The 23,749-nt window shown below is 34.4% G+C and overlaps 1 protein-coding gene across 1 annotated transcript; it reads right to left on the reverse strand.

Moving 5' to 3' along the window:
- Window positions 1–173: 173 nt before the first annotated feature.
- LOC142333488 (uncharacterized) lies at window positions 174–13,869 on the reverse strand. Its single transcript, XM_075380731.1, has 5 exons — window positions 13,769–13,869; window positions 8,881–9,033; window positions 5,159–5,287; window positions 2,709–2,844; window positions 174–258 (listed from the first exon to the last, which is right to left on the reverse strand). Exons 2-4 carry the CDS (start codon window positions 9,028–9,030, stop codon window positions 2,722–2,724), a joined length of 402 nt encoding a protein of 133 aa, XP_075236846.1. The 5' UTR covers window positions 9,031–9,033; window positions 13,769–13,869; the 3' UTR covers window positions 174–258; window positions 2,709–2,721.
- Between the last annotated feature and the right edge of the window lie 9,880 nt (window positions 13,870–23,749).

The raw sequence follows: 23,749 nt of genomic DNA on the forward strand, positions 1-23,749 counted from the left end.
TTTTAAAAATTTAAAGACTATTCAAATAAATATTTTTTTCAAAAGGATTTTTTTTATCAATCTTTATTTTACTGGATTTTTTAACTTAATCTTTGTAATTCGTTTAGCAAAAATAATATGTACCCTTACTCTTTCATTTTCAACTTTTAAATTTTCTAATATAACAAAGTTCATCTCTTCAATTGCTAAAGGATCTTTTTCAATATCACCATTAATAACATTTGGCGGTTCCTCTTTCAGTTGTAGTAAACCTAATTCCTGTAATACAAAACAAAATTTGAATGCTATAAAGTAAATATATTTATGATTATTTGTATAATTTATAAAATAATAATAAATTGCAACTCTAATTCACTTTCAACACACATTAACAGTTCAGCGACTGTTATATTATTATTATTAGACTTTAATGTGCAAGGTTTTGCGTGGGAAAACCACTAAAATGTTTCTTTTGTAAAATTTTAACATCCAAATTTAAGTCTTAAAGTGCTGCTACTCACCTTAAAACTTATGCTACAAATTGTAATATTTACAATCAAACAAGTGTTTGATTGAATTACTGTTGCAGTAATTCTCCTGATTTAGTTTTTTCTAATCTTACTGACATTAGTGTTAATATTGCTTATGGTGAAATATTTTATCGTGATAAATATCATTTACCGCATTGACCATAATTTGAATTCTTATCTCATATCTGAAAAATATATACCAGATTATAAAAATATAAATTTTGGAAGATACAAAATTTCCTTGATGAGTTTGGTTCTAAATAATATTAATTTTTTTACAGCCACTTAAACATGAAGCTTTTGACTGGAACATGGAAATGGAATTTTGTAGGAAAAGAAAATTGCCATGCTTGACTGGGACTTGATATTCAAATAGAAATTTTTGCAGATGAATTGCAACAATGTATTAAAAATATTCTTGATTGTCTTGCACCAAAAGTACTTACAAAAAACACAATTTTCAAAGTGTTTTTCTAGTGTACTTATAATTACTATTATTAACCCCTTACCACTCTTTGACGGAATATTCTGACGTAGCTGATTAGTACAATTGAAGTGTTTATTGGAACTATGTGATGTCTACTTTTTGTCTGGTGACAATTCATTCTGTCATAATAATTCACCATTTCATAATTTTTTTTTTTTTTAGTAGTATTCTGCAATAATAGATAACACCAACTGTTTGTTTATTACAGTATAAAATGACAGATTTTCATGTGTAAAATATATATCTATATATATATATATATATATACACACATATGTGAATATATATATGTGTGTGTGTATACATATTTATACAAATGTGTATATATGTGTATTATATTGTACAAAGTGAAATTATCTATAAATATACCAGTATATAAATGTATTATTATGGAAATATTTTGTGTGTAGGTAAAATTATAAAGCTTACTGTGTAAATTTTTGTATATATGTAATGAAAAATCTGCAAATGTTTGAGCGTGCATATGTACACACCTGCATATGTTTGTAATGTGTGAGTAATATATCCTGGATGGAAAAAGTTTGCAGAACTGAATTAAAAATTTGAAATTTGAAATTAAAAATGTTCTTGATTGTCCTGCACCAAAAGTACTTACAAAAAAAACACAATTTTCAAAGTGTTTTTCTACTGTACTTATAATTACTATTATTAACCCCTTACCACTCTTTGACGGAATATTCTGACGTAGCTGATTAGTACAATTGAAGTGTTTATTACAGAGCTATCCTTGCTTATGAATGTTAATTTTGTTATGTACTTATGTTTTTTATTTTTTTAATGTGATCTTGTATCGATGGGTTTTATGCTTGTCTATCTGAATTAAAATTAACAACACTTCCAAAATTTATAAACTTACCAAATACCAAACAACCAGCCTTTGGTTTAGGAAAAACAACAATCACAAAATTCTAACAAGTACTTTGAAAATTATTAAACTATCAGGAATCTGAGGTTAGATTTCAATTCCAAATTCAGCAATATGAACTAAAAAATCCAAACTACCTAATGAAAAAATCATCCAGAAAATAAACAACAAGGCAACGGTGCAAGCTTGATTGAACCGGAATTACAGAAAAAATCATGAAAACAGCCAAAAAAAAAGCTGAACTTCAGAAGTAAAATTCATGTTTGAAATATCAGGATAATTGGAAATTAAAACAGAAGACAACAAATCGGTTTAACATAAACTCTTTTTATCTGTGTCCTAGGGAAAGTAATAATAGAATGGGATAAGAACATGAAAAAAGTTGAGACAACCTAAATAGAATCGGATTGGAAATAGAAAGAAATTGCAATTAACTGCTTAACCTTAGCCGATGATGTTACAATTTTCTTGGAGAACCTCAAAAAGGCAGCAGAACAAGAAAACCAGCTAAAATAAATTGCACGGAAAATAAGGCTAAAAATTTATTTCAAAAAGGCAGAATTTGTAACCGACCAAGATCCCCCCCAGGACCCAAAAAACAAAATATGGAAAAATCAATAAGTAAAATTTAAATATACGTCGGAGAAATAATAAATGAATGATTTAGATAAAGAATTGTTTGATTTCTTTAAAGCAAAAGAATGAAGAACTCTTAGAAAACAAGAAATGAAAATATATAGAAGAACAAGAAATGAATGCAAAATACTACTTCATGGTCCTCAGTCAGAAAAACATACAAAGAAAAATTAAAAAAGCTTACACGCACAGATGCATCAGTTTCAGTTGTGTGATGTGGTAAATAAAAGCATATCGTTTCTGCTGATCGGTCTTTCTAATTTAATATCTTTATTAAGAGGAATAGATTCATTAATAAAAGTATTATTTTCAGGCCCATTCATTATCTGTACAAAAAAAGCCAAAAAACAGAAACAAAGATTAAAATAAACATCCATAATAAAAAAAATATATGTATAAAAAAAGAATGTTCATAAGCATCTCACTTGTAATTACTTAATGATTGTCCTGGTTTATGCTTTATGGTGGCTTGAATGAGGTTATACTTGATTCTAATGCAAGCTATCTTTATTAAAAATATAAGAACAAGCAAATAATATTAACATATTGATTGCCATGTGGCTCACATTAAATCTGTCAGTGAGACCATGTCTCACTGATTCTTTGAATCTTAGTAAAGTATGTGATTTTTCGTATTTTTTTTCTTTTTACTTGCTTGTATGATGTAAACGAAGTATTGTCATCATGAAAAATTTCACTTTTCAGATTTCAATGGAAATATTTATTTTGACCATCCCTGAATCCAATTTGACTAGTTTTGGAGTGATGTCCGTACATACGTGTAGTATATATCTCGCATAACTCAAAAACAATTAGCCGTAGGATGTTGACATTTTGGATTTAGGGATGTCATAACATCTACTTGTGCACCTCCCCTTTTGATTGCAATTGACCGAAAGTGTCATCATGAAGCACATTTCGGTTACAAAAGTAACTTTGTAGCACCCCTACCTCTTCAACAGTACATGCCCAACGATGCGACTGATACAAGGCCGAGGGCCACCAAGTTGGTGACCCTTTATTAACCTATTCAAAACTAAAACTCTTGTGAGAACACCACTGCTGACACCTAACGAGCGAACAAGCAGTTCCATGGTGATCCCATCATACCCGGGAGTCATTTTATGTCTTGCAAAACTGCAAGTAACCTGCTGCACCTCAGCCTCGGTAATCTCCAAAATGTAATGCCACCACTGTCCAATATACAGATATTTTTGGAGCCATTTTCAAAGAATTTATGTGGAGCCAATCTGGAAGTATTAAAATGCTTTCTAATATGTGTATACATACATCTTCCACAAATCAATATGGTTTTTTCTGTATTCTTTGGACTAAATTTTATGTGGTTTTATTTAAACCGCTCACTCTGTTCTCTCAAATATGATAAGGCTTCACAATTAGCCAACGCAATTGGAAACATTGTTCGACAACCTTGACTGTTGTTTCATTGCACTACTGGCTTGTTTCACAAGCACTACATTATTATTTGTGCACTTCGGATTAACATGTACTTCATCGCTAATGATGTCAAATTTATAACGATCTCATGATAAATATATCACTACAATATATATTTTAATGTTATTTTTCAGGAAAATGTTTATCATATTTTCCCTGGATGGGTTAGATAAGTTATTTTATAATAAATTACACCTTGCAAAAAAACTATTATTATAATTTTTTTTTTAATATGAATTTATTATTTCTGGAGTATTACAAAAGACATTAACAATATATACATTTTATTTTTTTTAATGTGTACGTTGCAATTTGTCCGACTAGTGAACAATAAAGTAATTCTACTATGATCCAATTAGATGAGGATGATCTGTAATCTTTTACACTTAGGCCTACCATTCCTATCCCATTGACGTATGGTTAATTGAACCCCTACCACCAAAGCAAATAATTAGTATGCACGGTTTAGTTTTTAAATCCATATAAAAGCAACTAACTTTTACTAGGTTTAAACCTGAGAACCTTTGACTTCGAAAATCAGCTGTTAAACAACTGATTTATGAGTTAACCACTAGACCAGCTTGGTGGGATAAATATATATATATATATACACATTCACGCACACTTGAGTTAAGAAATTAACTATATGGAATCCAAAATTTATTATGTAATAATAATGAAAAGTTAACAGTAGGGCACCAATTTTCCAGATGTCCAACTAACTACAATGCTTAAATTCAGAGTAGGTAATTTTTAAAAAAACTAAAACATTACTTGAAAAATTTTAAGACAATTCAAATAAATATTTTCCTTAAAAGGACTTTTTATCAATCTTTATTTTACTGGATTTTTTTAACTGACTTTTTGTAATTCATTTAGCTAAAACAACGTGTATATTTAGGCCTTTGTTAAACTAATTTCTACACACTGGTTTTTTAGTAGCACTTTACAGTTTTTTCTTACACTACATATATTCAAAAATTTATTTTAATATTACTGAAATACATTTATTTTTCTATATTTTTTTTCCATAGCGTATTACTTATTAAATATTAGAATGATATGTACGGTATGTATAATAGCCATTTTATAAATTACCCTTTCCAATTATCCAGCTTTGGCCTTGCAAAGATCCATCTGGGTAATTGGTTTTCTATTGAATACAAAATCTAATACACTTACCCTTTCATTTTCAACTTTAAAATTTTCTGATTTAACCAAATTGATCTCTTCAATTGCTAAAGGATCTTTTTCAATATCACCATTAATAACATCTAGCGGTTCCTCTTTCAGTTGTACTAAACCTACTTCCTGTAATACAAAACAAAATTTCAATGCTATAAAGTAAATATATTTATGATTATTTGTATAATTTATAAAATAATAATAAATTGCAACTCTAATTCACTTTCAACACACATTAACAGTTCAGCGACTGTTATATTATTATTATTAGACAACTTTAATGTGCAAGGTTTTGCGTGGGAAAACCACTAAAATGTTTCTTTTGTAAAACTTTAACATCCAAATTTAAATCTTAAGTGCTGCTACTCACCTTAAAACTTATGCTACAAATTATAATAGTTACAATCAAATAAGCTGTTGAACTGTTGCAGTAATTCTAAATCAATCATAAATGCCATGTTCCAACTAAGAGAGAAATAACTACGATAAATATAAAAAAAAGTCAAAGATTTCTGGGAACTCCAGAACGAAACAAACCAAAGAAATAGAAATTGCACAAATTCAAATAGGAGGTTTTAATATCCAAATGGGCAGAGAAAGAAGGTACAGAAATATCATCGAAAAAAGGACACCACAGAAAAGGACCAACAAATATGGACAAAAACTTGTGGCACTCTACAAGACATATCACCTCATATCTAAATCAACATACTTTAAAATGAAAAAGAATAAACTTAAGACATGTAAACACCCAAATTGGACGAAAGGAGAGTGGCAACTAGAATATGTATGCATAGACAAGGAATTAAGAAAGGCAACGTCTGACAGAATGAAGAAATACTGTGAGAACAGGAAACTAAAACATCCTAACTAAACTTGACTAAAGTGGTCCTATGAAGGCTGTAAAGGTAGGAAAAAAATAATACATTCTGCATGCCAAAAAAATTGTACTTAAATTATAAAATTACATATTAGGTAATTATTAGTAAAAATACATACATTAAACAAAAAAAACAAGATACATTCATTTCTGTAAAAAAAAAAACAAAAAACAAAGAAACTGGTAATGGGCTAATAAAAAAAGCTCCATAAACTTCATAAAACTACTTATTATCAAAAATTACTTAATAACAAAGTGTACGAGAGGGTGCTGAAAAGTTCCTGGCTTTGATGCCTTGTGGTTGAAATAGAAAAACAACTTTGGGCTCATCTGAAAGTTTGAAATCTTAGTACGTGCAAATATCAGGTGTTCAGGAATCACACTTTTTTTATTTTGTAGGTAAAACCCAAGGTGGCAGGGTTTCAAGCAAGTTTCTCGTCAGTGGAGTTACGGGTCCTCATGAAGTTTTTGTTTCTCCAGGGAAAGTCAGCAAAGTCATTCACAATGAGATGTTACAAACACTGGGAGAGAAGCGTGCTTCCTACAGCACTGTGAAAACTTTGATATCCTGTTTCAAGACTGGCCATTTCACTGTTGAAGATGAGCCCCACAGTGAGCACCCTCAAATCACAGCTGACACTGCAACATGCAATGCTGTTCACGAGCTCATTCTTGAGGACCGGCGAATATCTGCCAAAAAGATACCCAGATACTGGACATCTCCAGGGAGCATGTTGGTTTCATTAGTAATACAATCCTTTGGGTGCCCAAATGTTTGAACTGTGATCAATGGAAGGAACGAGTTGAGACATCCAAAGCTGTTTTGCACAATTCTGAAGTTCCAAAAGCCTTTTTGGCTAGGCTGGTGACTGAGGATGAAACTTAGCTTCACATTTACGATCCTGAAACCAAGGAAAAGTCAAAGGAATGGTACCACGGCGGTTCCCTGCAGCCGAAGAAGTTCCGCACCCAGAAATCGGCCAAAAAAGTGATGGTATCCATTTTTCTGGGACAAATACAGTTTTCTGTTTGTGGACTATTTACCTCAAAGATCTAGTATAACCAGACAGTATTATGCTAGCCTGCTGAACCAGTTGAAGGAGGTAATTAGGAAAAAATGTTGAAGAAAGTTGGCCAAAGGAATCCTTCTGTTGCATGAAAATACACCTGTGCACACGTTCAATGTTGTAACTACCAAACTGATAACCTTGGGCTTCCAACCCGTTCAATCATCCTTCCTACTCACCAGACCTAGCCCCTTCGGAATATTATCTGTTTCTGAACTTGAAGAAACGCCTGCAAGGTATTCATTTTGAAGACATTGAAGATGTCAGACTGCTGAGAGCTGGTTTTGCGCCCAATCACAGGTATTTGATTTGCACAGACCAGAAAAGCTGCAACAACGATGTACTAAGTATATCAGTCTCAGGGAAGAATATATTGAATAAATAGATAATTTCAAAACTCTGGCTCTATTCCTTCTAGGCAAAGCAAGGAAATTTTCAGCGTCCCCTCGTACGTAGTACTCTTATAAAAATAATACTCTATTTATAAAAATTAAAATAAATTGCAACTCTAATTCACTTACAACACACATTAACAGTTCAGCGACTGTTATATTATTATTATTATTATTAGACGACTTTAATGTGCAAAGTTTTTCATGGGAAAATCACAAAAACCTTTCTTTTGTTAAATATTAACATCCAAATTTAAATGTTAAAAATGCTAAAGACAGTAACAAAATTCTAGCAAGTACTTTGAAAAACTATTAAACTACGAGGAACCTAAGGTCAGATTTCAATTCCAAAATTCAGCAATATGAACTGACAAATCAAAAACACATAAGGAAATAAAAATAGACAAACTCATCAAGAAAATAAACAAGGTAACAGGTGATGGCTTGATTGCAGCAGAATTACTAAAGGATCATGCAAACAGCAAAGAAAAAACTTAAGTAAGCGATATGGAAAACTCAAAAAAATTCCACAAGATTGGAAAAAAGCATTAATACATCCACTACACAAATATGGAAATGATACAGAAGTAAATAACTACAAAAGGATTAACCTCTTACCTATGACATACAAAATCCTTTCAAAAGGACTTCAAATTAGAATTAATTAATCGCAGACTAAGGCTAAAAACATTTTTCAAAAAGACAGAATTCATAACCGTCCAAGATTCCTTAAAGTTCCTAAATAACAAAATATGGGAAAATCAATAAAGTCAACAAATTTAAATATATGGGAGAAATAACCCAAATTAGTGGTTTAGATAAAAAAGCCAATCAAGCACGAATGAGAATATTAAAATAAGCCTACCAACTAACAAATGATATCTTCAACAAAAAGAATATCTCAGAAGATGCCTAAATCAGATACTAAAATAATCAAGTAGAAATAAGTACAGATGTACCTGTTACATCAGATGCATATTCAGTTTAAAAACAGACAACTTAGTCCAACAGAATAAAAGAAGGTAAAAACTTGAGAAAAGTCCTATGACCAATAAGAATACAAGAATATAAATGGAAATTACGAATACAATGAAACCAAGAAAATGCCAATATCCACCTGAAAAAGAAGAGCAAAATCATTTTTAACCCTCACAAAACCGATCTTCTACCACATTTACAGCAAAAAGAATGGAAATCAACAATAGATTTCAGTGGTTTCAAATGAAATGAAAATATTTGAAGGCGATAGTACATTATAGAAAAATGTTAAGATTTCAAACAGAAGGATAAACAAAAAAACAGTAAAACACAAAGAATGAGAAATTAATGCAAAATATTGCTTCATAGTCCTCAGATGGCCAAACATAAAAAAAAGCTTACATGCTCAGATGATTTATCAGTTTCAGTCACATGGGGTGGTAAAAAAAAGCATGTCATTTCTGCTACATTTTCTTGTTCAGTCTCTAATTTAACATCTTTATTAAGAGGCAGAGCTTCATTAATAAAAGTATTATTTGCAGGTGCGGTCATTATCTGTAAAAACAAATAAAAATAAAAAATATATCCATAATAAAAATATACATTTACAAATACTGTTATAAACACTCTCTTGTAATTACTGAATGGCTGTTCTTGTTTTATGGTGGCTTAAATGAAGTTATGTTTGATACTGATGCAAGTATTCTTAGTGAAAAGAATAAGAACAGCAAAATAATATTAACATAATGATTACCACGAGCACCTCACCTTAAATCTATCTGTGAGGCCGTGTGACACAGCTTGTGGCTCACTGATTCTTATACAGAGTAAAGACGTTACTGAAAAACCCAAAATGACTAGGAAATAATTTGATTTCTAAAGAAGAAACAACAGCTGAAAATTTGATTTCACATGCAGTAGCAACAGATAATAACGAGGATAGCTACCAAAACCTTCCAGTTATCAAAAAGGGTACTGGTTCTCTTTTTCAAGAAACACTTTCAAATCATAAAGAGGCTATATAGAATGTCAAAGCATCTGAATGAAATGAAGCGATAGGTAAAGAAATAAATTCTTTTCATCAGAATCAAACATAGCAGCTACCGAAGAAATATCCAGATTGCCAAGGGTGGATAGGTGTTTACTGTCAAAACTGATTTGGAAGACATAATTAACTATAAAGCAAGACTCATTGCTAAGGGCTATATCCAACTTCCAGCAAACTTTTCGTTTACTCCTCGGAAAAAGGATGGAACATAACGCCGTTTCATGTAAAGACATTGTTCCTCAATGGACAACTAAACAAGAATGTACTCAAGTGATAACCTTAAGGATATGAGATTGAAAAAATATGTATGCAAACTATGAAAAAGTTGTTACGGCCTTAAACAAGCTTCAAAGTGTTGGTATAAATACTTAACGTACTTCTTATAACAGTATGTTCTAGAAGAAAGCAAGAATGATCCTTGTATGCATCACATTAAGAAATTGTAGTGTTTTTCATGTTGATAAGTCTTATTATAAGTCCTTCTTCAAAGATCATGGGCATAATAACAAAGTTAAATTCTGAATTTGAATTATAATCACATGAAGTTGACAATTATCTTCGGATAAAGATTACTTTAATGGAAAAATTTATACAGATAGATAAGTTATGCAATAGATATGACCATGCAAAGATAATTTTACAAAAATATAGTTTTGACAACTGTAAACCATTACTTTTACCACTTAAATTTGGTTGTAAATCTGGAAACTCTCCTCTAATCTCCCGGTGGACATTACAGGGAAATGGTTGGAAACAAATTATTTAGCTAGTGGAACTCTCCTTAATTCTTTAAAGACCACCTGACAGTTCTTCATCAGGTTCAGTTTATGCTAAAAAGACCAACAGCTGATTTTTTGTCAATCTCATTTTGAGCGAGAAAGAAGAACTGATGAAATTTCATCAGTATCAAAATGATGTTTCTACTGATCACATGTTTGGGTGTCAGGACAGTCCACTTGATAAGAGGTTACATTTGTTATTGTTCAAAGTCAAATATAACATCGCAATTAATATTCAGATGGTAAACAAAAATAATTACTTTGAACTTAACAACTGTTTATGCTTTTATTTTTATAGAACATTTAATCATGTTTGTTGTGTAATATAACAAACAAATAATTGTTATTGTATTGAGTTGGCTGTGAAATCATAGTTTGTTCAGAATGAAAAGGAAGCTTTATTACAACACAGTATTCTTGTGCGAACATGGCAGGTTCGCACAGGATGAGGTGATTGCCGCAATTAACAAGTTAAATAACAAGAAGAGTCCGGGCCCAGATGGAGTTCCGGCAGCGGTCATTAAAGGCCTGGCCAGAATAGTACCGTGGGAGATGACGGAAATTTTGAGTTATGGGCTGCAACACCGCACTTCCCTCAATTCTGGAAGGAGGCCAGAACGGTTTTTCTTCCCAAACCGAATACAAACCCAGGCGTTTGCGAGTACCATCCTATCAGCCTCATAAATAATATGGGTAAGGCTGCTGAGAGACTTCTTGCTACCAGGATCCAAGAGGAGCTGGACCTAAACGGAAGACTACATTTGGAGCAATATGGATTCCGTAAGGGCCGTTCGACACTGGATGCGATAAACAGGGTGGTTAGCTGGGCGGCAGAGGTATGGAGCGGTACTTGGAGGACCAGAAGGATCCCATTGATGTTCCAGTTAGATATCAAAAATGCGTTTGGCTCGGTACCGTGGACGGCCATTGTAGCGGCGCTCAGAGAAATGAATGTTAGTGACCACTTGCTAAACCAGGTTGACTGCCTGATAGATGGACGGAGGTTCGCACTTTGGAGGGGGTGGTGAAGATTTCCGGTCTTCGGTGGAGTTCCGCAGGGGTCTGTGTTAGGCCCCTTGCTATGGAACATCTTTTACGACCGGGTGCTCCGGTTGCCTTATCCGGAGGGAATCAGCGTAGTCACTTACGCTGACGACATTGCACTATTGGTGGAAGATAAGGAAATTGGTGATGCAGAGAATAAAGCAAATCGCTCCCTCCGACTCATAGACAACTGGCTAATAAACAACAACATGGAGGTATCCCCGGCAAAAAGCAAGTGTATCCTCTTCACGGGTAGGAGAAGACTGCGCGGCGTTCTGGTCGTGATCCGTGGAGAGGTTATAACTGAGGTCAAGGATACAAAATATCTAGGGATGACAATAGATAAAAGTCTCAAGTTCGGTAGGCATATAGAAAATGTGTGCAAAAAAGTAGGGCTCACCATAAAAGCCATCAGGAGATTATTCGTGGAACACACAGTACCGGGGGCCTCTAAACGGAAACTGATTGCGTCGGCGGCGGTGTCTGCGGCGTTATACGCGGAGCCGGTTTGGGCTGACGCAATCAGGATACAAAGAAACAAGGATAAACTGCAAAGAATGCACAGAACGGCATTGTTGAGAGTGGTGGCAGGGTATCGTACTCTGTCATATGAAGCTATATGTGTGCTTGCGTCGGTCCCGCCGATAGAACTTCAGATCAAGAGCAGGAAAGCGAGAGCGGAAGGGTGTAGTAGAGCTGAGACCGAGGCGATGACCCAACAGTGGTGGAAAGAAGTACGGGCAGAGACTAACGCTGAGGCCTTGACCAGAAGGTTAATAAGTGATTTGGACGCATAGCTGGATCGCCAACATGGCGAGGTGATCACAGATGATGTCGGGTCATGGATGTTTTGGTTACTATTTAAAAAGATTCGGCAAGAGAGTCACACCCAACTGCGACTACTGCCAGGAGGTGGACGACGCAGAGCATACGATGTTCGAATGCCGAAGATGGGCACAATACAGACAATTCATAGCAGTCAATAACCTGAACGCGAATAACATAGTAGTGTGGTCGCTAAGGAGGGAGCAGAACTGGAACGTTTTTAACAATTTCGCCGGTACGGTTCTTCGCACTAAGGAAGAGGAAGTGCGACCAAGGAATCGTTAGGTTCAATCGTAAATAGGGATAGGTGGACAGCCCCGTCTCTGAGAGCCTGTATGCCCTGGCGTGCAGGTTTCGGTGAGGGGACGGGGACTCCGGGGAGATTTCGCGGAGATAAAATTAAAAGACCTAGACCCGACCGGCGTGGCTGGTTTTGGGGGTGCGCGCGCTCCTTGTGCTGGTCGCGCCGGTTTGAGGCAAATGGCATAAAGACCGAGATCGGGTTTCTGTCGGCGGGGGTGGGGAACGGCATAGCCGGGCTTTGCCCTCGTCGGCGGGAATTAGAGGCAGGCAAGAAAAGATCTAGTACCGGGGCGGTTGACCTGCCGCGCCGGGTGTAAAACCGGTGGGCGGGAAGACCGCCTTAGAGTCAAAAGACACGTCTCTGAGCCGAGTATACTTAATTGGATGTCCGGCCCTGGGATGTAGGAAAAAAAAAACACTGTATTTATTGGCCTGTGGTATAGTTTATAGATAAGCAGAGAACACTGTACGTTTATCATTGTTTCTGATGTTTGCTATAATACATAAAATGGGAGGTAAATTTCAAACACGATTAAGATTGATCAGAATCTTAGGAATGTTCAATCTGATAGTGATTTGTGTACTGACAGTTCTAAAAAAACTTAATTTTACAGATTTGAATAAAATTTATCAATTTCTAGTCAAAAATCATGAAATTTTAAGGTTTAGGCACTGCACAGTTTTTTTACAAACAATAATATAAGCATTTTTTTTAAACAATCTCCAAAAAATGTTCGAACCTCAAAGGGTTAAAAACTGTGGCAGACCAGTTGTGTGGTAAAGTAATTGCAGAAATGAGCATCACTCTCTTCTATGAAACCTGAATGTTGCTGCAATAGAGACAACCAAATGGTTGGTTTGGCTTGACATCTAGTTAAAGGAAGTTTGTGCACTTGATGTTAATTCAAAGCCATATTAATCAGAGTGCCATTAAAGTTAAAAAAAAAAACCCGATGTTCCACAATAAATACAAATCATATCGAAACTAGATACGACCATTATGTGAGGAAGCTTGTGAAAGCGGATAGCTTCATTGTCTGAAAAACAGGCAGCAGATACATTCACAAAAGGATCATCATCTGCTTAAAGGAATGGAGATTCTCATCGGTATTAAAATTCAGTATGAATTATAAAATTCTGTGAACTTGAATTATGAACAACGAGAGGCAATGTCATGGAATAAATATTTACGTAAAATGATTTACATCACAGGATTACGCCCACATTATCGATTTTTCATTAGAAAAAATAAATCAAACTTAAATTCTAATTATAGTATAAAATTACTTACTTAGTTAGATAAACAATTGAGAACCCCAACGAAAAATTAGTAAATAAATTAAATATATAAGTTTCTGTCACAATCCTTCAACAGAAATAGTAACAGTGATCAATGATGCCAAAACATAAAACTTTATACTACAATAAACGATGAGTTTGGGAAAAAAATATATATATATAAAAGATAATGCACATCAGAATTAATAAATAAATGTTTTTCACGAACATTTAAAAAAGTTCAATGAAAAAAAATGAATTTACTGAAATTTTTAAACATTTTTTTTAAACATAAAAATCAAATAATATTAACGTTAATATATTAAACAACCGTTAATAATTTTTAATTACTTTACAGATACATGTCCATGATCGGAGATCTGTATAGCGACAAACTGACCCAAATTTTATATATATATTTTTTTATACTTCAAATATTTTATAAGAAATTAGTTTTTAGTTTTTTGGGTTTTTTTACGTCGTTGAGGACATCTACATACGCAAATAATAGCGTCCGGTAGGCATCGTGAATACCAGTGCTCTCTGGTGGTTGGGTTTCAAATAACCAGACATCTCGGAGCCGGCCCTGATGTGCGAGTGGTAGCGTCTCGGCCTTTCATCCGGAGATCCCGGTCAGGCATGGCAGTTTTATACGCTACAAATCGTTCATATCTCATCCTATGTAGCAATACCTAACAATGGTCTCGGTCGACCTGATTGTACAAGACTATACTTCACTTACATTCACACATATCATCTTCTGAAGTAATACCTTACGGTGGTTCCCGAGGCTAAATAGAAAAGGAAAAGGCATGAGACTATCGACTAAATTCTTTAATCTATTAATTCGTCGGCGATTAATTTTTATAATCGACTACTCCGATTAATATTAGTCGGGAAAAGTAAGTATTAAATAAGGCGCACTCATACGGAACAAAGATGAGGCCGGTTTTATTCATCATTGTACAATTAATTACAAATAAGACATTCACTCACATTAATATTCCATCACATTCTCTATTTATCTGCATAAATATTTAGTGCAACGCATTTTATACTAAACGACGTGTTTAATTGTAATATCTGCTGTTTGTCTTTGCTGGACGGTAATAATCTTAAGTAACTATTTAAAATACTGGATTCATTCTTATTTTATAATTCTCTTTCTATGTAGTTTATTAGGTCCGACACATAATAAATAATTTTTTTTCGTAATTTTAAGTTAGTTACTCTGTCCCGTTATAGTCGTTTACGAATTTTTTGGTTTGCTTTGTATTTCTCCCATCACCACCCCAATCGGTCGCCCAAAAGCATAAGACTAAATGTCTGTGCCACAAACTGCTACTGGGCCTCGAAACAGTTTAGCGACCAGTGTCCTAAATAGCTCCTAGAGCTTACCTAACAGCGTGAGCGGGCTAAGCGCGGTGCCATACACCACCGGCTTACGTTTCTCAACTGCTCACTTGTCATATATTTACTAAAATGGGTAGGCGCACCCTGTCAACTACTAAAAATAAATATGACATCCATAAATTAAAATTTACTTCGTCTAGACAGCAATTCGTTGCAACGCCTAGATCGCTGTATGCCAGCAAGTACCTGTCCACCATATTAAATCGCTTGGAGCCTTAATTGGCTTGTGGTCAGAGACGTATATGACGTCTCTAGGTTAGCTTCACACAACAGTGCGGTAGGAGCCTTTTCCCTTAGGTAAACTACTGATGTCAGTTCAACGTAGAAACCGCACCAAGGAACTTACACACAGTCCGACAATGCGGCTCTCGCCGCTTGTGAGTGGCCAATTTTACTCTTGACCTCTGAAGTTCCAGGGTGGCCCGGTCTCTGCCCTCCTCCCCTCCAACAAGAGCAGGGCAATCAAACATCAGGTGTTCATTTGACTGGACCTCCACGCAGACGCATAGATCATCAGCTGCAAGAAGCAACCGAAACAGATATTGGTTTAAATTAACATGGTTGGTGAGGACCCGGGCACCCGTTGTCCTTAAAAACGAGCTCCAGGGAAATCATCCCCCCAGATCCTGTATAAACTTATACAACGATCTTCTCTTAGTCGTAGTGTGCCATTCCAGCTGCCATGCTTCCATCACGAGGCTAGCAGCTTCTTCCGCGGGCGGGAGACGGGTTTAAATGAACGAAATTTAGATCCGGTGCATTGTGATCACCGTTCCGCTCCGGTACAGGCCCGGATCGAAACCGCATCCAAGTACTTCTTGGCAATCCCGACCTCTTCGCAAACTCCACATAGCTGCCCGAACTTTACCACTAAATCGAGTGGAAGAGCCTTTCCCAATATAGTGGTAGCCTTGTAGGAGGTTGTTTTAAAAATACCAGTGCATACAATTAAGGCTCTGTGCTGGGCACTCCTTAAATTTCGACAAGTGCTTTATTCATATGCAACCTATGCGCCCAAACTGGCGTCGCGTATGAGGTCATGCTTTCGAAGACTCCTCGGTACACCATGCCCAACAACCCATAGCGTTTCCGAGTAATCCTCCTAAGTTTGTGCATTATTGAGACGACGTCCGCCGCTACTTGCCTAATGTGATTGCTAAACAGTAACTTTTCATCAAACAAAATACCTAGGTACTTATGAACTCTAACACGGCTGATTTCACAGTCTTTAATGTGAGGGTTACGACTGTACGATAATTTGTCTGCATCCTTGAGAAACATAAACAGTCTTGGGCACAGAAATCTTTAAATTTTAAATGTTCATCTAGCCCTCTGCGATTGACAAGGCCGCCTGCGCCCGGTCTTTCACCTGCGGTCGTGAATTACCACGAACTAAAAGAAGACAGTCATCAGCGAAAGACTGGGCCGTAACCCCTTCTGGAAATGTCAATCCCAGAAATCCATCGAATACCAGCTTCCACAGCAGGGTACCGAGAACGGAAACCTGCGGGCTTTCGCTGGTGACGGATTTTTCCACAACAAGGTACGCATACTTAAACAAGAGCCGTAAGGTTGACAAATAGTCACGTACCACGGACTGCAGGGCTACGGGAACATTGCGTTCCAACTCGTAGAGGACAGAACTCCAACACAAGGAAGGAAATGCTGCCTGTATGTCTATAAAAATTGCTAAAATATGTTTACAGTTAGCGCTTTCCACCTCGGAAATATAATTTAAGATGCAATCCTCGGTGCCAACCCCTTTCGTGAAGCCATACTGGCCTCGATTTAGAAAACAGTTCACCTCAATGGTTTCCCAGAGCTCCACGGGTTGAATATAGCTGATAAAACCGGTTGTAAGAGGAAATTTGAAATTTAAAAAGGAATTTTTTTTATTCGTGGACACACAATGAAGAGTTGTAATTACAGACCGGATACAATATTATTATTATTATTATAAGTTAACAATATCAAATGTAAAACTTAAAAATTGAACAACCATAATACAAAACAAATAAAATTAATAATTAAAACTTGCAATATCACAATGAAATAGCAATAGTAAAAATCTAGATTAAAACAAAATTACAATCTGGTATACGCCAAATAACATAAATATACAAAACACTACAATAACAAAGTATTCGAATACAGATGCAAGGTCTTAAGAAATTACAACGCAATCTATAAAACTGACATATTATTACCTGAAATATTTCTAAATATTTTATTTAGTTAGCCCTAATTTAAATTTCCGATGCAATGCTGCATAACAAACACAGCCATAAGGGATGTGGTATCCCTTACTGTTCTTAACTGGGTGAAGTTTATTGCTGATGGTAGCATTCCACTCACTTTCCCTCCACTCATCATGAACCATCCTCTTCAGAAAACAGACAAGATCATTCAAAACAATGCGATCAGTGAAAGCAGCCTGCAAACAAGCTGCTGTTGTGGGCTATCAACGTGCCCATTGGCTGAAATTGTGTTATGGCTAGGGAAGCAGCAGAAGCTCACACTTGTATTACATTAAATCATCCCAGAAATAACAGATTGAATCTCACAGGGAACAGGTAGTTGAAAGTACAAGTTACTAATTGCCTGAAAGGAACTCATGGAATCTGAACAGAAAAGTACGTGACGATATGTTTGTAATTATATTTAAGCCTTATTAATAGCACAGCTCCACAACAAAACACTGACGATGCTGGTAAGGCCAAACATGTATGTTCTATGTCAATAGACATGCTTTCATAGTTTGACAACTACAAAAGCATTACCGTGTTTAGAGCGATCTGTATAAACTATAGCATCCGGATTCATATTATTTAAAATAATATAAAATTCTTGTTGTAAAATAACCTGATTCATATAACTTTTTATGATATTGACAAAAACTAAAGCAGTAATTTATAAAAAAAGAAGAGAGAGAGAGAGAGAGAGCTGCCAAAGAGAATAATATTGAGATCTATAGATAATTATATATATACAGAAACCTAGGCGGTAAGCTCTGATGCCTAGCAGGGCACTAGTCTGGGGTGTTCCTCATATTGATTATGATGTGGGATGGAGAACACCATGTCAAAGGGGTTGGACAAGCCATATAGGAGCACATCATTTAGTTTGTCTATACCAAAGAGTTGGCTTACTACTGTTCACTAAGAGACATACAACAGTGCTTGAACGAAACGCACCAGTAGCAAGATGGGCAAATGAATGATGGACTGCCGTGAGCATCCTCGTTCGAGTGGGGGCTTGTGTAGACAAATAAGCCACACAAACATACTCCAAGAAGGAACGGACCAGAGCTTGGTAGTATCGTAACATTCATACCTGATCAGCCACCCAACAAGTATTAGACAGAAATCTCAGCATGTCTAGCATTTTTAGATATTTTACCTTCAGCTCCTTTATGTGACAATTACTGGTCAAAACAAAATCTTAAAATTCTAATCTGGATGCATGGTTCAAATAGTTCACCACATAAAAACAGATGAGGTCAACATCTTCACTCAACCGAGAAAAGCAGATGCATTTTGTTTTCTCTGGGAAAACAGGCAATGTTTTAATAGATCCCTTCACAGAGATCATTGTTGTTTGCTGTGTTAATTGATGTATTGAATTTTATATAATAGCGATTGATTGAAGTGGTTTTCAGTAAACCAGTATTGGTCTTAGTAGCAGAAGTAACCATTCTCTCCTTGCCTGTGCTCAATGTTACATTAGCAGATGTGTGAGACTTTACTTAGTCTAAAAGACCCTTTACCATTTTGGTTAGTTTTTTGTACAATGAGTATTCATTCTCTTTTTGTACATTGTTAGAGAGAGCCTGGACAAGACTAACACCAGATTGTACAAGATTTCTCATGCTGGGTGATTTTCTGTATTCCTGATGAGCCACAGAAAAGGACAATTTGTGCTAAGTACAGATCTTTAATATAGGCTTTTCTTCCTTACAAAGGGATCGAGACCTTACCAAATGTGGACCTACACATTTAATACATTTTTCTATTTCATCCCATGTGCTATCATCATGTCCGGTACACCTGCAATGCACAAAAATTTGTTCCTTCATCTAACCAATTTTGTTGTGAAAAAACTCCTGACACTGAAACAATGTCTGGGGTTTGCGTACATAATCGCACATGGACAGAGAGGTAACCAACTTTTATTCAGTCACAGTAGAAAAAGCAAGGATGTTGGCACATCAACACCATTCTCCTTCATAATGCTCTGCACAGACATGACTGACAGCAGTAGTAACTCTTCTGTAATTTCCGAGAACTCAAAACATCCCTTCCATGCTGAAATTTAGCGCCTTATGGGGCTTTCTTTCTTTTTTTTGTGTTTATCTCTGCACCGTTTCATTATATTTAGTTCTACCACTCATTTTATGGCGCTAGTTTATGCTTCAACTTTTACAAACTTCAATATATGTTTTCCAGTTACACAATGATTAGCAGTAAAAAGGTAAGTAATGAAATTGAATTTACTCGTCAAGTGGTAAACTCGTCATCGTAATTCATTTGTTTAACAGCAGAGGTTCGCTGAAGGCTCAGAAGTTCTAATCCTAGTAAAAATAGTTTTTTTACTTTTATAAGAATTTGAAAAATAGGGGATACAAATTTGGCTAAAATATTTCTATATATGAGGCATTAATCATATTCATTTTTTTCAAAATTCATTAAAGTGGTTGTGGGATATTGTGAAAAAAAGAATTTCGATTTTTTTTTCGGAGGCATTTTAGAGAACATTATGAAAGAAAATTTATTACCTACAATTCATATCCAATAATTTTTAAAAAAAATCTTCCCAAAAAATCAACTCCCCCTCTTAAAATTGAAATAGGTTTTTTTGCTTTATCTGCCTTTGGAGATAGAATCTTAATATTAAATTTGTCAATTTCAAATTCCCTATCGCATCTAGTAGAAACTACAGCTTTGAAATTTCTCACACATTTAAATACAACTTTATCACATCAGCTGATACTTTTTCATATTACTAAATTTAAATTTTCTAAAACTTTTTATCAGTTTTTTGGAATTGTTAGCATCATTATACTAAGACTGAAAAAGATTACATGTCAAAAAAAGTATAACTAGCTGTACTAATACACTACATAGTTTCTCAGAAAATTTCATTTTCCAAGTTGAATGGTTCTCATGAAAAGGGTACAGAAAGTTAAAAAAATCTAATTTATGGAAAACGTGAATTAAAAGCGGCTGCTTATCTTGTTTTAGTGTATCCCTTCACCATATGACTGGTCATTTGGATTATCCTCTTCAGGAACAACAAATTAGCTGCCAAATCTTTAAACACAGGCTTAACAACTTTGGCTGTAGCAAGTGGTACTGGTTTTTTTACAAGCACAATTTGCACCCTACCCTACATATATTTTTTCTTTAATCTCCAGGACCACCGTTACGTATTGCTTCAGAGGATGAGATGAATGATTTGTAGCGTGTGTGAAAATGCCATGCCTGACCGGAATTCGAATCCAGGACTTCCAGATGAAAGGCTGAGGCGCTACCACTCGCACCACGGAGGCCGGCTACCCTATATTTTGGCTTTATTACACTACACCAAGTTTTTCAATAACTAGAGCACAGTTCAAATAAATAAAAATTAGTAAAGTCTCAGTATTATGTTCTAAGTAGCAGCTGTGACAGATAAAAAAATATGAGTTTTTTTATATTTTGAATATATTTTTGGACATAATATGAGTTAATTCAATTCATATAAATTAAACTGAGAATCCAAAAACAATTCATATAATTGAAAATTGATTTTTACAACCAAAATTGTCATGCCTGTTCCCCTTAAGCATAAAATATCTCTCTCTCATATTATATACACAGACAGATATATCTGAGTAGTATACAGAAATACATTTGGTTGCTATCTATCTCGAACTGCATAGTCCCCTGTTCCGTGTCCAGTTGTCTGACATGCAAATAGTTGTTAATGGAAACTACAAGATATTCACTAATTCCATGCACCCTTGTGCCTCAACCGCCACGGACCAAGGGCTATTAAAAACACACCTGACCCCATTTCACTTTGTTTTGTGTTAACTCTTAACCTCAACATATTTATCACAACTACATCCTAAATTATATGTTTTATTTATCCAGTTTTTTACCTTCTACATGTTACAAAGTTTAATCATAAAATTAACTAAACGTAGATTATTTAATATGTGACCCTAGCTAATATAGTTTTTCAAAACTCTCACAAATTTGATCATCTCTTATTCATCTTAACACCTTTTCAGTTTGGATTTATCTAATATTAGACTTACCTTAATAAACGTTTTCCTGTAATTGCACATTTCAAAGGTATCTATTTTTTTCCTCTTTTTATCTATTTACCTTTCACTATCATGAACTGCTACACTCCATACAAATAATTTAAAGAATCTCCTTTTAATACTTAGGTCTATATTTGATTTCAGTAGAGTTCTTTTGGTCTACTGAGGTCTGAGTGACTACCCATTTCTTTGAAACCGGTGAAGCTCATATTTCACAGTAGAAGTACCTACATGTGGGCGATATCTATGTACAGAAAATAGTAGCAGCCTAGAAACTGGTTATAAACAAAGAAGTAAGGTATTATGCCAATGGCTGAAACCAAATTTAATAAACCAGTTTCTCCTACAGATTACCAAAGTTAAATAATATTAAGTTCTATCTCATTGGATGCTCTTGTAATTTTATTATTCATCGCAACAATTGACTTTTTTAATTGCTGGAGCAGTTTATATAACTAACAAAATAAAAACTTTCAGCTTTTTGGATGGTCCTTTATCTCGCTTATCTAAAAGTTGATTCAGAATCTGTCACTTTTCTTAAGTCTTTGTTCAGAATTATTTATTTTTTATATCAAATTAACAGGATATTCCATGAAAACAAAAAAAAAATTAATAATAATACAATCTATAATAATAGAATTGCTGTAAGATAGTAGTACAAATATAAAATGTCTTCTTATAGTAATTAATCCTAGGATTTGTTTGCAGCAGTCTTCCTCCTCCAGACAGTTCTATCTTGTGCTAATTAAGGTTTTTCCATTTACATATTATACCCAATATCTTGTATGGTTTGTTCCATATACGCTAGCGAAAAAAAAACTATTTGCCAGCACTGAAGCATTTTTCAAATACAAGACATTACTAATAACAAATTTAATTTATTTATTCTCAACTGCAACATGAATACAATACGTATACACAAAAGACAAGTAAAACAATATAATGCATTATATAAAATATAAAGCACTTAGGTAATTAAAAAATTTAGGTCGCACTGATATTTAATCACATTAATATGTAAATAAATTAATATTCCGATAAAGATATTACTGTAATTGCATATGAAAATATATTACCTGCAAAGCAAAAGCTTACAATTTTAATTAGAAAAACACTAAAATAAAATAATAACTTCTTACACACACCCAGTTTTCTTCAGTTATCTTTTTTCTCTCACATACACACTTAAACACACAACACAATATTGTTGCCAACCACGTATGAATATAAGTATATTAAGATCCCATTTAGATTTAAAATTGGTAACTTTCATGACTAAATCACCACTGAATACAACGCTTTCACCTCATCGATTGCTAAGCAGAAATTCTATTCCTTTAAGTTAAATTTAAATTGATTCAGATTACAGGTGCTTCTTACATTACCAGGCAGTAAACTAAAGAACTTAGGTGTTAGAAAAAGAAAATTATTTTATACAGTATACAGTAAGGCCTAAGAACAGTAATATTTTCTGTAAAAATCTGCTAGTTATATAATAGCTTTCACCCTTAGGTATCACCACTCTGACATTACCACTTCTTTTGTAAAAGATTAGAAGCACCTTATAAAGAAAGAAATCTAATGGAAAACAAAGATATTTTCTAAAAAAAAAAAGAAGTAATGTTCTATCACACCACACATTACCTGTACAATAACTTCTTACAAAATTATAATCAGATAAAAATAAGTGATGTAGATTGAGCCTCAGCAATGCAATCCATAATTTAATTTCGAATGAACTAGAAGCAAGTAAATTTGATTAAAAATATTTACTGGAAAAAACCTTTTTAATGCTTGAATTAAACTAATCATGATAATTCTGCATCATTCTATCATTCACGTACCAGTGCCACTGATAACTTCATTAGATATTGTAACAAAGATTCATTAAAAATATTAGTAGCATCACCTTCAACACAAACAACATTACTATCTACACATTCTTTAATAGTAGAAATACCAGCAATCATTGTTTAATTCGTTCATCAAAGTGAATGATAATTTTTTTATTGATAAAAGCATCTCTGCTTTCATCAATATCATCCAGTCTTCCTTCATTTAGTTTTTAACACAAATCTTGATCTGCATTAAATGGTAATTTCATTAAACATTTTTCCCAAGAACAATTTTCAGCATCGGTATCTGCACCAGAATCAATCAACAATTAAATAACATCGATATCATCACCGCTAAAAAAATTACTTACTGCTAGCAGTAAGTAATATTGAATTTCCTACACGGTCATATGTTACATTAACATCTGCACCCATT

This window comes from Lycorma delicatula, chromosome 12 (assembly GCF_047948215.1).
Source record: "Lycorma delicatula isolate Av1 chromosome 12, ASM4794821v1, whole genome shotgun sequence".
NCBI classification, from domain to species: Eukaryota; Metazoa; Arthropoda; class Insecta; order Hemiptera; family Fulgoridae; genus Lycorma; species Lycorma delicatula.